This window comes from Stegostoma tigrinum, chromosome 24 (assembly GCF_030684315.1).
Source record: "Stegostoma tigrinum isolate sSteTig4 chromosome 24, sSteTig4.hap1, whole genome shotgun sequence".
NCBI classification, from domain to species: Eukaryota; Metazoa; Chordata; class Chondrichthyes; order Orectolobiformes; family Stegostomatidae; genus Stegostoma; species Stegostoma tigrinum.
Genome location: NC_081377.1, coordinates 335,938 through 350,528, shown reverse-complemented (window position 1 = coordinate 350,528; position 14,591 = coordinate 335,938). Strand labels below are relative to the sequence as shown.

At 44.5% G+C, this 14,591-nt stretch overlaps 1 protein-coding gene across 2 annotated transcripts in view; it reads left to right on the top strand.

The window, feature by feature from the left end:
- Positions 1–14,591, top strand: part of LOC125465071 (granulocyte colony-stimulating factor receptor-like) — a 176,390-nt gene that overhangs the window by 8,151 nt on the left and 153,648 nt on the right. For both annotated transcript variants that reach the window (XM_048558159.2, XM_048558158.2), the window contains exon 2: positions 13,834–13,919. In XM_048558159.2, the coding sequence (XP_048414116.2) occupies positions 13,853–13,919 (67 nt within the window). In that variant the 5' untranslated portion in view covers positions 13,834–13,852. The remainder of the gene's footprint in view (positions 1–13,833; positions 13,920–14,591) is intronic.

The following is a 14,591-nucleotide window of genomic DNA, read 5'->3' as shown; positions in this document are numbered from 1 at the left end:
GTTTGTTCACTGTTTGAAATGATAAACATCAGGCCTTCATGAAATCCTTGGATGATGGGTTTGATTACAGGCGCTAGGACTGACTTGATTTCCAAAGTGACTGGTCAACGCAAACAGCTTCGGCAGAATTTCAGCGGCTTTTCATGATTTCTTAAAGGCTGACTTGACTTCTCCTCTCGGGATTTTCAACAAATCAATAACTGGAGAAAAATTGGAGACAGCAACACCACCACCCACCTCCATAGAAAAATAAAACAGCTTTCCAATCCAGCAGCACCTAAAGCAAAAACTGCCTCTGCCCAAAAGCCGAGTCAGAGCCAATCTAGTGTTTGTTTTCTCTTTCTTTTTCAGCATTTTCTGTGATTGGTTGGCAAGTACTGATCTTCCCTTAATTGACCAATTCAGTCGCTGGTCCCTGACAACAACAGCATTTTGGTGCCTAACAAAGAACAAAGAACAAAGAAAATTACAGCACAGGGACAGGCCCTTCGGCCTTCCAAGCCTGTGCTGATCAAGATCCTCTCTCTAACCTGTCATCTATTTTCTAAGGGTCTGTGTCCGTTTGGTCCCTGCCCATCCATGTACCTGTCCAAATATATCTTAAAAGACGCTAACGTGTCTGCGTCTACCACCTCCGCTGGCAATGTATTCCAGACACCCACCACCCTCTGTGTAAAGAACTTTCCATGCATATCTCCCTTAAGCTTTCCTCCTCTCACTTTGAACTCATGACCCCTAGTAATTGAGTCCCCCACTCTGGGAAGAAGCTTTTTGCTATCCACCCAGACTATATCCCTCATGATTTTGTAGACCTCAATCAGGTCCCCCCTCAATTTCTGTCTTTCTAATGAAAATAATCCTAATCTACTCAACCTCTCTTCATAGCTAGCACCCTCCATACCAGGCAACATCCTGGTGAACCTCCTCTGCACCCTCTCCAAAGCATCCACATCCTTTTGGTAATGTGGCAACCAGAACTGTACACAGTACTCCAAATGCGGCCGAACCAATGTCTTATACAACTGTAACATGACCTGCCAACTCTTTTACTCGATACCCCGTCCGACAAAGGAAAGCACACCGTATACCTTCTTGACCACCCTATCGACCTGCGTTGCCACCTTCAGGGAACAATGGACCTGAACACCCAGATCTCTCTGTTCATCAATTTTCCCCAGGACTTTTCCATTTACCACGTCGTTCGCCCTTGAATTAGATCTTCCAAAATGCATCACCTCACATTTGCCCGGATTGAACTCCATTTGCCATTTATCTGCCCAACTCTTCGGTCTATCTATATTCTGCTGTCATCTCTGACAGTCCCCTTCACTATCTGCTACTCCACCAATCTTAGTGTCATCTGCGACTTGCTGATCAGACCACCTACACCTTCCTCCAAATCATTGACGTATATCACAAATCAACAGTGGTCCCAGCACAGATCCCTGTGGAACACCACTGGTCACAGGTCTCCAATTTGAGAAACTCCCTTCTACTACTACTCTCTGTCTCATGTTGGCGAGCCAGTTTTTTTATCCATCTAGCTAGCACACCCTGGACCCCATGTGACTTCACTTTCTCTATCAGCCTGCCATGGGGAACCTTATCAAACGCCTTACTGAAGTCCATGTATATGACATCTACAGCCTTTCCCTCATCAATCAACTTTGTCACGTCCTCAAAGAATTCCATTTATTTGGTAAGACATGACCTTCCCTGTACAAAACCATGTTGCCTATCACCGATAAGCCCATTTTTTTCCAAATGGGAATAGATCCTATCCCTCAGTATCTTCTCCAGTAGCTTCCCTACCACTGACGTCAGGCTCACCGGTCAATAATTACCTGGATTATCCTTGCTGTCCTTCGTCAACAAGGGGACAACATTAGCAATTCTCCAGTCCTCCGGGACCTCACCCGTGTCTAAGGATGCTACAAAGATATCTGTTAAGGCCCTCGCTATTCCCTCTCTCACTTCCATCAGTACCCTGGGACAGATCCCATCCGGATGTGGGGACTTACCCACCTTAATGTCTTTTAGGATACCCAACACTTCCTCCTTCCTTATGTCAACTTGACCTAGAGTAAGCAAACATCTATCCCTAACCTCAACAACTGTCATGTCCCTCCCCTTGGTGAATAGTGATGCAAAGTACTCATTAAGAATCATCTTGACCATCTGCAATATTCTTAAAGCTGTAACAAACCTGCACTAAGCTTTCAGGCCAATTCCCAACAGCAAACATCTGTCTTGTGTTCCCTTTATTAAAAAACCAACTGCAGTCCAAAGTAAAATTCACAAATTCAATTCTGAAGTTCCAAACCAAAACTGAAGATAAATGAAAGAAAAATTGTGACATCCTCCATAATAAACTTTAAAATTTTCCTAGAAATAGACTTTAAGCTAATTGACCTGTAATTACTGTTTTTTTGTTTCCTTCCATTTTTAGTAAATGTATTACTTTGGTAGTTTTCCAATCCAATGCGACTTTTCAAGAATGCTGTTAACGTCTTCTTCTAGCAAAGCATTCATTCAACTCCTCTACCATTTTCTTGTTCCTTATTATTTGCCCAGCCTTGCTCTATGGTTTCTCTCTTCTTTTTTATATATTTAAAGAATGTCTATCTGACTATTACTTGCAAGTTCATCCTCAAAATTTATTTTCTCCCCTTTCATTATATTTTTGATTGTCTTTTGTTAGCTTTTAAATTTTCTCAATCTTCACTAATCTTTGCCATATTGTATGTTTTTTTTTCTTCTTTCAATCTGATGCTATCGTTAATATTTCTGATACACCACAGTTGGCTTATTCTGTTCTTGAAATCTTTCTTCCTCACTGTAATATATCTTTGGTGTGAGCCATGAAAATGCCTACCATTCATTTTCAACTGTATTTGCTGATAAACTTCCTCAGGACCCAAAACATTAACTCTTTTTTCCCTCCTCCATAGATGCTGCCCGACCTGCTGAGCTTTTCCAGCAACTTTGTTTTTGTTCCTGATTTACAGCATCTGCAGTGCTTTTGGATCTTAAACTCTATTTGTAATCCACTCCAGCTAGCTGTATCCTCATTCGTTTGTTACTACCCTTATTTAAGTTTAGCACAGTTGTTTCCAACCCAAGTTTCTCCTTCTCATATTGAACTCTACCATGTTATAGTCACTGTTACTGAGGAGTCTTTTCACTCTGGTATATTTTATTAAGCTGACCAATACGGGTTTTGATTTTCAGTTAGTTTTACCCCTGACCTCTAAGCAGTTTGAAATGCTTCCAGCCCCTGGTTCTAGACACTCAACTTATTAATCAGGTTGCAATGAAAAGGTAGCAGACAGATGTTTGTGCGTATATGTGTATATATAGAAATAAAAGTTAACACAACAGTCCAAGAAGGTTAAAATTGTGATCAGAGATAATGGGAACTGCAGATGCTGGAGAATCCGAGATAACAAAGTGTGGAGCTGGATGAACATAGCAGGCCAAGCGGCATCTTAGGAGCACAAAAGCTGATGTTTCGGGCCTAGACCCTTCATCAGAAAAGGGAGATGGGGAGAGGGTTCTGAAATAAATAGGGAGAGAGGGGGGAGGCGGACCGAAGATGGATAGAGGAGAAAATAGGTGGAGAGGAGAGTATAGGTGGGGAGGTAGGGAGGGGATAGGTCAGCCCGGGGAGGATGGACTGGTCAAGGGGGTGGGATGAGGTTAGTAGCAGGAAATGGAGGTGTGTCTAGAGGTGGTAGGAGGGGATAGGTGAGAGGAAGAACAGGTTAGGGAGGCAGGGATGAACTGGGCTGGTTTTGGGATGCAGTGGGGGAAGGGGAGATTTTGAAGCTTGAGAAGTTCACATTGACACCATTGGGCTGCAGGGTTCCCAAGCGGAATATGAGTTACTGTTCCTGCAACCTTCAGGTGGCATCATTATGGCACTGCAGGATGCCCATGATGGACATGTCATCTAAAGAATGGGAGGGGGTGTTGAAATAGTTCGCGATTGGGATGTGCAGCTGTTTATTGCGAACCGAACGGAGGTGTTCTGCAAAGCGGTCCCCAAACCTCCACTTGGTTTCCCCAATGTAGAGGAAGCCACAACGGGTTCAGCGGATGCAGTATACCACATTGGCGGATGCGCAGGTGAACATCTGCTTGATGTGGAAAGTCATCTTGGGCCTGGGATGGGAGTGAGGGAGGTGGTGTGGGGGCAGGTGTAGCACTTCCTGCAGTTGCAGGGGAAGGTGCCTGGTGTGGTGGGGTTGGAGGGAAGTGTGGAGCGGACAAGGGAGTCACGGAGAGAGTGGTCTTTCCGGAAGGCAGACAAGTGTGGGGAAGGAAAAATGTCTTTAGTGGTGGAGTCAGATTGTAGATGGTGGAAGTGTCGGAGGATGATGCGTGTTATCTGGAGGTTGGTGGGGTGGTATGTGAGGATTAGGCGGATCCTCTTAGGGCGGTTATTACAGGGACGGAGTGTGAGGGATGAGTTGCGGGAAATGCGGGAGACACCGTCGTGGGCATTCTCGACCACTGTGGGGGGTGCAGTCGCAGTCCTTGAAGAACGAGGACATCTGGGATGTAAGGGAGTGGAATGCCTCATCATCTGGGATGTATGGGAATGGAATGCCTCATGTCCAAGAAGGTTAACAACAATACAAGAAAAGTAACTCAACTATGCATTATCATGAAGATTATCCTATTATGCCGAATTACAATATACTGATACCACCGACCTCCAACTACTGACAAAGTTGGAACTCTGGCATCTCAGGATTATGCTCAACAACCCAAACACAGTTTTGAGGTTCACCAACTGTGGTTGTTCTGGGTCATGATACCCTAAATATGATAAGGAACTCCTTGCTGCACACCTCCTCAGTCTAGGTTGAGTCCGCTGATGCAGTTAGGCATGTATTGGATCTGTTGGGTGAGTACTTGGGTTTTCTTTACTTCTGCTGTTTGTTGAGCTTAATCTTCACCTCAGTTGTACCTGAGGACTTGTCATGTCAGTACTTCGAATCCTGTCAGACTTAGTCAGACTACTCGGAGGCGTGTTTCTGTCATGATGTTTATTGAGGTTTGCCATTGGTTTATAAACACATTCTCTTGGTGTTTCTGTCTTCAGTTTCTGTGCTCCCAGGATGGGAAATTGGGGCATACAGTTATACTAGTTTCAGGACTCCCCAATTTCTAGGCCCCTTGTCTTGTTGATGTTTCCTTTGTGGGCTTGATTGGCTTCATTGGATTTCTGATGCTTGGAAGAGGTTTTAATGGTTTTGAATGATGTTAGATTGTTGCAATGACTGTCTTGGCTCCACACTGTCTTCACGACCCTTTATCTTCTGTGGGCTGCGTGGCTGGAAGAATGAAGACTGTCTCTGGCTGATTCCTCTGGTTTCAAGTTAATTGTTTTGGATACAAGATTTTGATTGTAAATACAAGCTGTTTGATTGAGTTAATGTTCCCCGCTAGACTGTCCTTCCTTTGTAGTTGCCTCCGGATTTCCCAAACCCATTCACAGGTCGATCCCACCACCTGCTTGTGGGTTTTAACTTCTCTGCAGACACAGCATAGCTCTTCTTAATGGTTTTAAAAGGAACAAGGCTCTGTCCATATGTTTCTAACATTAGGGATTTTTGCGAAATATTACACACTTGGGTACACATCACCAGATCCAAAATCTAGTCCCTCGCTGGATCCACGATATGTTGTCTACAGTCTTAGGGGACTTCATGGGGTCATTGCAAAAAGGCTGTTTCCCTCTGTGGGAGTCTAAAACCAAATGCCATAATGTCAGAATAATGGCACACTCATTTAAACCAGAGATGAGGGGAAGTTTCTTCTCTTAAAGAGTAGTGAATTTATGGAATTCTTCCCCACAGTGGACTCTTGAGGCTGGGTGATTAAGTATATTCAAGGCTGAGATAGACAGATTTTTAATCAGCAAGGGAAAAGGCAGGAAAGTGGAGTTAATGATTATCAGACCAGCCATGGCACTATTGAATGTCAGAGCAGATTCAATGAGCTGAATAGCTGACTCTTGCTCCTATGTATTATGAATGTTGGGCTGAATGCTCTGCCTTTCCCTAGTTTATTATCTTTATGTAACATTAAGGATAATATCTTTACTATAGGCAGTTAAGAAGAGTCTGGCAACTAACATTTTTTAAAAAATCAAAGTTTTCTTTAGGATAAAAGCAAGCAAAATGATAGTAAAGGAATTGTATGCTATTGCTGTCATCCTCTGACATGGGTTGGACTAAAACAAAAAGCTTCTGCTTCGTGAGTATGAGCAATCAGGGTCTAAATTATCAAGCAGAGCCTCGAAAGTAACAAGCTCTGGGTAACTGTCAGAGTGGAGCAAATAAGAATAAACAATGTGTCTCAAAGACTGCTGTGGGAGAACTGGATTTTCATTTCTTGGGCAGTGGCACCAGTGGGTAACCATAGGACTGTGTAGTGGTCATTCTTACTCATACTGTCATGGACAAATGTATTCCTCCTTACGTTGACTTCCTCACCTGCAACAGAGCCTGTGTGGCAGATATGTCTCTCAGATCTTGACCATAGGACGTAGAACACTAAAATGTAGGAATAGGCCATTCGGCCCACAATGCCGTGCCGAACACAAAATTAACCTACTCCCTTCTGCCTGCTCTTGGTCCATATCCCTCCATTCTTTGCATATTCGTGTGCTTACTAAAAGTCCCTTAAATGCACCTATTGTATCTGCCTTCACCAACACTCCTGGCAGCACATTCAAACTCCTACCACTCTGTGTAAAAAAAAACTTAACCCTCACGTCTCCTTTGAATTTTAACCCTCTATTAAATTAAATGCCTGTCCCCTAGTTTTGAACATTTCAACTCTGTGTAAAAGATTCTGACCATCAACCCTATCTATGCAACTCATTACTTTTTTAGACTTATATTAAGTCTCTGCCGCTCCAGAGAAAACAACCCGAGTTTTTCTAGCCTCGCCTTATAGTTCAGACACATGAATCCGGGCAGCATCCTGGTAAACTTCTTCTGCACCCTCTGCAAAGTCACCACATCCTTCCTGTAATGTGGTGACCAGGATTGAACGTAATACCCTAATTGTGGCCTAAACAAAGTGTAATAAACAAAATGATATTCGAAACCTTGTACTCAATTTCTTCAACCAACAAAGGGAAGCATGCCTAACTCCTTCTTTATTATCCAATTTACTTGCACGGCCACTTTCAGGGAGCTATGGACTTCAACCACAAGATGCTGTTCAGGGTCCTGCCATTAACTATATACTTTTTCCTGCAGCTGATCTGTATCTCATTGTATCCTTTGACAACCTTCTACACTATCCACAACAGTACCGATCTTTATATTGTCTGCAAACTGACTAACCCGCCCATCTATAGTGCAGAAGGATGTTGCAGGTTACAGAGGGACATAGATAAGCTGCAGAGATGGGCTGAGAGGAGGCAAATGGAGTTTAATGTGGAAAAGTGTGAGGTGATTCACTTTGGAATGAATAACAGGAATACACAGTATTGGGCTAATGGTAGGATTCTTGGTAGTGTGGATGAGCAGAGAGTTCTCAGGGTCCCTGTGCATAGATCCCTGAATGTTGCCACCAAGGTTTGTAGGGTTGTTAAGAAGGCATACGGTGTGTTCAGTTTTATTGGTAGAGGGATTGAGTTTCGGAGCCATGAGGTCATGTTGCAGCTGTACAAAAGTCTGGTGCAGCCGCACTTGGTGTATTGTGTACAGTTCTGGTCACTGCATTATAGGAAGGATGTGGAATCATTGGAAAGGGTGCAGAGGAGATTTACCAGGATGTTGCCTGGTATGGAGGGAAGGTCTTATGAGGAAAGTCTGAGGGACTTGAGGCTGTTTTTGTTAGAGAGAAGATTAAAAGGTGACCTAATAGAGACATACAAGATGATCAGAGGATTAGATAGGTGGACAGTGACAGCCTTTTTCCTCAGATGGTGATGGCTAGCATGAGGGGACATAGCTTTAAATTGAGGGGTGATAGATATAGGACAGATGTCAGAGGTAGGTTCTTTACTCAGAGAGTAGTAAGGGTGTGGAATATTCTGCCTGCAACAGTAGTAGACTCGCCAGGTTTAAGGGCATTTAAATGGTCATTGGATAAACATCTGGATAATAATGGAATAGTGTAGGTTAGATGGGCTTCAATTTGGTTTCACAGGTCAGTGAAACATCGAGGGCCGAAGGGCCTGTACTGCGCTGTAATGTTCTATGTTCTATATTCTATCTACGTTTTCATCCAAGTCCTGCGGAATACTACTTGTCACAGACCTCCAGTCAAAAAAATGTCCTTCCACCACTACCCTCTGCCTTCTATGGGCAAATCAATTCTGAACCTACATGTCCAAGACATCATGGATCCAATGCATCTGGAAGACCTGCCATGAGGGAACCTTATTGAAAGCCTTACTGAAATCCAAGTAGACGACATCTACTGCTTTCTACTCTCATTGATCAGCCTTGTCATCTCAAAAAATTCATTCAAGTTGGTAAGACATGCCCTGCCCTGCACAAAACCATGTTGATTATCTCTAATTAGACCATTCTTTTCCAAATGCATGTAAATCCTATTCCTAAGAATTCTCTCCAATATCTTCCCAACCACTGGTGTGAGACTCACTGATCTGCAGTTTCCTGGATTATCCCTATTTCTGTTCTTGAATGGTGGAACAACATTAGTTACTTGTCAGTCTTCTGGGACCTCTCCAGTAGCTAGTGAGGGTACAATGATGTTGGTCAAGCCCCCAGCAATCTCATCTCTTGCCTCCCGCAACAGAGGTAGATACCATTGGTCCTTGGGGATTTATTCACCTTAAAGACCCAACACCACTTCTTTCTTGATCTCAAAATGTCTGAACATATTAGAGTTTCCATGCAAATCCGACTATCCTCCCTATCCCTCTCCTGGATGAATACTAACGCAAAGTACACATTGAGGATCTCACCCACATCCTCTGCCTACAAGTACAAGTTCCCCCATTGTCCAGAGATCTTATCTTCTCTGTAATTGACCTCTTGTTTTTAATGTATGTGTAGAATGCCTTGTGATTCTCTTTAACCCTATTTTTCAAGGTCATTTCATGGCCCCTTCTTGCTCTCCTAATTCCCTGCTTGAGCTCTTTCCTGCTTTATTTATATTCCTCATGGGCCCTGCCTGATTTTAGCTTCCTAAATCTTACACATTGTACTTTTTTTTCCCTTCAACTAAATTCACAACCTCCCCCGCTATCCAAGGATCCCCTACCTTGACACCCTTAGAGTTAGTGTCAGGTGTTGCATTTTGGGAGACCAAATGTTAAGGAAAAGTGTAGAGTTAATGGCAGGACCCTGAACGGCATTGATGTACAGAGGGATCTTGGGGTTGAAGCCTATAGCTCCCTGAAAGTGGGCATGCAATTACATAGGGTGATAAAGAAGACACATATAGCATGCTTGATAATAAAGTGTGGAGCTCAATGAACACAGCAGGCCAAGCAGCATCTGAGGAGCACAAAAGCTGACGTTTCGGGCCTAGACCCTCTATCATCACCCTCTCTGATGAAGGGTCTAGGCCCGAAACGTCAGCTTTTGTGCTCCTCAGATGCTGCTTGGCCTGCTGTGTTCATCCAGCTCCACACTTTGTTATCTTGGATTCTACAGCATCTGCAGTTCCCATGATCACATATAGCATGCTTGCTTCTTTTGGCCATTCAATTTTGGTCCCCACAGTACAGGAAGTTTGTGGAGGTTTTGGAGAGGGCACAGAAAAATGCTGCCTGGTTAGAGGGTATGAGGAGAGGATAGAAAGACATGGGTTGTTTTCTCTGGAGCAGCGGAGGTTGAGAGAAGACTTGATGGAAGGCTAAAAATTTATGAGCTGCATGGATAGGGTTGATGGTCAGAATCTTCTTCCCACAGTTGAAATGTATTAAACTAGGGGGCATGCATTTAATTTGAGAGGGTGAAAGTTCAAAGATGTGGGGGCACGTTTTTGCACAGAGAGAGGCAAGAATCTGAAATACACTGCCGGGGTGGTGATGGATGCAGATATGATAGAGGTGTTTTCGGAACTTTTAGATAAAAACATGAATATGCAAGGAATGGAGGGATATGGACCAATGAGCAGGCAGAAGGGATTAGTTTCATTTGGTATCATATTTCACACAATTTTGTGGGTTGAAGGGCCCGTTCCTGTGCTGTACTGTTCTACGTTCTATGTTCCTCATTACTGGAACATGCCAATTCTAAACTCTCTCAGTAAATCTTTAAACAATTCCCACATGTCAAATGTGGACTTGCCTGATAACAGCCCCTCCCAATTAATGCTCCCAAGCTGCTGCCTAATGCTGATGTACATTGCCCTTCCCCAATTCAGTATGTTCCCACAAAATCCTGACTTAGCCTTATTCACAGCCACCTTAATACCAAAGGAGTTGTGACTACGATTCCCAAATTACTCTTACTGAAAGGTCTGTCACTTAGCTTGACTCATTAGCTAATACAAGGTCCAGTATAGCCCCTTCTATATTTTGACTATCCACTTACTGTTTTAAGAAAGCCTGTTGGATGCACTTAACAAATTTTGACCAATCTAAGCCCCTTGCTCTAATGGAGTCCCTGTCAATACTGGGGATATTAAAGTCACCCATTATGATAACTCTCTTTTTAGAACATAGAACATTATAGCACAGTACAGGCCCTTTGGCCCTCGATGTTGTGCTGACCTGTCATACCAATCTGAAGCCCATCTAACCTACACTATTCCATGTACGTCCTATGCTTATCCTTTATTGCACCTTTCCATAATCTGCCCACATATTTATTCCTAAATATCTCAGTGGCTGTTAGGGGGACCTATTGTATAATCCTAACAGAGTGATTAAACCCATCTTATTTTTGAGCTCTTCCCATATTGCCTTAGTGGGTGACCCCTCCAGTATGTCCTCCCTCAATGCAGATGTGACATTCTCCCTGATTAGTAATGCCACTGTTCAACTTCTTTTACCTTCCTCTCCATCTTGTCCAAAACAACAAAACCCTGGAACATTGAGCAGCCAGTTCCGTTCATCTCTCAACCACATCATAGTCCCATGTACTGTAGGTCACTCCAGGTTTGGCCCTCATTGTCTGTGTGTATTGAGACAAGTAAATATTGGTCGTGTCTTTTTACTGCCAGCTGGTGTTTGTGTATTGCGGTTGTCAGTTTCCTCCCTGTTTGTCCAATGTAATGTTTATTGCACTTGCTGCATTGGATTCTGTGTATCACGTTAGTCAGGATTACTGTCAGTATCGGGTCTTTAGTCTTTGATAACTTTTGGTGCAGTCTTGATGTAGGTTTGTGTGCACTCATCATCTTATGTGGTCTTAGGAGTCTCCAACTATTTCTTGATGTCATGTGGAGTGAAGCAAATTGGCTGAAAACTGGTATCGTAATGCTGGGGGCCACTGGAGGAGGCCAAGATGGATCATCCACTTGAATGCTTCAGCTTTATCTTTTGCATTGACTTGCTGAGCTCTTCCATCATTGAGGATGGGGATATTTGTGGAGCGCCCTCCTCCAGTGAGTTGTTTAGTTGTCCACCACCATTCACGGCTGGATGTGGCAGGACTATAGAGCTTTGATTTGATCTGTTGGTTGTCAGATCGCTTAGCCCTGTCTATGAGTTGTTGCTTTTGCTGTTTGGCATGCAAGTAGTTCTGTCTGGTTGCTTCACCAGGTTGACTTATATTCAGGTATGCCTGGTGATGCTCCTGCCATGGCCCCCTGCATTCTCCATTGAACCAGGGTTGATCCCCTGGCTTGATGGTAATGGTTGAGTGGGGGATATGCTGGGCCATGAGGTTACAGATTGTGCTGGAGTACAATCCTGCTGCTGTTGCTAGCCCACAGCAGCTCATGGATCTGTGTGAATGCTGTCCCATTTAGCACGGTGATAGTGCCACACAACACGATGGAGGTTATTCTCAATGTGAGGTTAATGGGAAATGGTTGCCACCGGTCAATCATCAATCAAGCTTGGAAAAGTGGCAGTGAGCTGACACCATTGTCCTTGAAGAACAGTGCTCCCACAGTGCTATTTGCTGGTTAGGATGCGGTCAGTCAACTACAAAGCCAAAAGCTCAATTTTATGAGGCAGCTTTTACTTCCTCAGGCTGTGCCAATATGTGTATCTTGTGTGGCAAAAGAATAACTATTTAAATGTAGTCATCATTGTGAGTGTAACTGCGAAGTGATTACAATCACAGGATGCTTCATTTAACTGAGCGCAACCTTCAAGGAGAACTGATGGAGTACTGTCCTCCTAGATAAGAAAGTGTGGAGCTGGATGAACACGGCAGGCCAAGCAGCATCTTAAGAGCACAAAAGCTGACATTTCGGGCCTAGACCTTTTATCAGAAAAAGGGGATGGGGAGAGGGTTCTGAAATAAATGGGAAAAAAGAGGGAGGAGGACCAAAGATAGATAGAGGAGAAGATAGGTGGAGAGGAGAGTATAGGTGGGGAGGTAGAGAGGGGATAGGTCAGTCTAGGGAGGACAGACAGGCCAAGGGGGCTGGATTAGGCTAGTAGGCAGGAAATGGAGGTGTGGCTTGAGGTGGGAGGAGGGGATAGGTGAGAGGAAGAACAGGTTAGGGATGCGGGGACGAGCTGGGCTGGTTTTGGGATGCAGTGGGGGGGGGGGGGGGTGCGGTTTCACCTGCACATCTGCCAGTGTGGTATACTGCATCCGCTGTACCCGTTGTGGTTGCCTCTACATTGGGGAGACCAAGCGGAGGCTTGGGGACCGCTTTGCAGAGCACCTACACCTCCCAGTCACGAACCATTTTAACTCTTCCTCCCATTCCTTAGACGAAATGTCCATCCTGGGCCTCCTGCAGTGCCACAATGATGCCACCCGAAGGTTGCAGGAACAGCACCTCATATTCCGCTTGGGAACCCTGCAGCCCCATGCTATCAATGTGGATTTTACAAGCTTCAAAATCTCCCCTCTCCCCACTGCATCCCAAAACCAGCCCAGCTCATCCCTGCCTCTCTAACCTGTTCTTCCTCATAGCTATCCCCTCCTCTCACATTAAGCCACGCCTCCATTTCCTACCTACTAACCTTATCCCACCCATTTGACCTGTCCATCCTCCCTGGACTGACCTATCCCCTTCCTACCTCCTCACCTGTACTCTCCTCTCCACCTATCTTCTCCTCTATCGATCTTTGGTCTGCTTCTCCTTCTCTCCCTATTTATTTCAGAACCCTCTCCCCATCCCCCTCTCTGATGAAGGGTCTAGGCCCGAAACGTCAGCTTTTGTGCTCCTAAGATGCTGCTTGACCTGCTGTGTTCATCCAGCTCCTCACTTTGTTATCTCGGATTCTCCAGCATCTGCAGTTCCCATTATCTTTCAGTACCGTCCTCCTACTGTGTAGCCTATACTGCCCAATGTATTATCCTCTTAGTGTCTATAATACTCAATGTACTGCCCTACTGTCTGCTGTATACTGTCCACTCTAATCTCTTCTTCGGATCCATTCTATATTGCTCATTCTAATGGTCAGTTTTTATGTACTGTGCCCTGTCCTTTCACCATTGTCTTTGACCCTATTCATTTTATTGTCCATTACACTATCTGTCCTTTCTTTTGAATGCTCACATCTATTTTCTGAAGAAGGGTCCCAACCCGAAACGTCAATTTTCCTGCTCCACTGATGCCACCTGGCCCGCTATCCTCCTCCAGCTCCACACTGTCTTAGGTCTACCCTGCCATTTGTTAGATTCTGTGGCTATGTCTGGGTTTAGTAATATAACTTTAATTCATTGAGTGTTAATTATCTCTTGTGATTTGCAGGTGGTGATCACTCAACATCATGTGGAAATCTGTGGATTCAACCTATCTGCTTGGTTTCCTTTTTTATCTGCTTATACCTCATACAGGTAGGGGAGAGGGACTTCTTCCAGTTTTTTTGCAGTTATGTTGTATGTCGTGCTGTTGTGTGTGTGTGTGTGTGTCTGTGTGTGTGTGTGTTGTTGGCAGAGTGAGCTGTCATCTCCTGCAGGGACACTGGTGCATTCCAACACTGTCAGCTGCCATCACTGCTGATCATGTATTAATTGTGTTTAATTTTGTGTAGGTAGTGGGCATTATTGGGAACCCTCACAAAAATAGACACAAACCACTAAACAACTGCACCTCCCAGTCACGAACCATTTTAACTCCTCAGACGACATGTCCATCTTAGGCCTCCTACAGTGCCACGACGATGCTACCCGAAGGTTGCAGGAATAGCAACTCATAATCCGCTTGGGATCCCTGCAGCCCAATGATATCAATGTGGATTTCACAAGCTTCAAAATCTCCCCTCCCCCACCACATCCCAAAACCACCCCAGCTCGCCCCGCCTCCCTAACCTATTCTTCCTCTCACCTATTCCCTTCTCCCACCTCAAGCCCCACCCCCATCTCCTACCTAATAACCTCATCCCGCCTCCTTGATCTGTCTGTCCTCCGTGGACTGACCTATCTCGTCATTACCTCCCCACCTACACTCACCTTTACTGGCTCCATCCCTGCCTCTTTGACCTGTCTGCCTCCTCTCCACCTATCTTC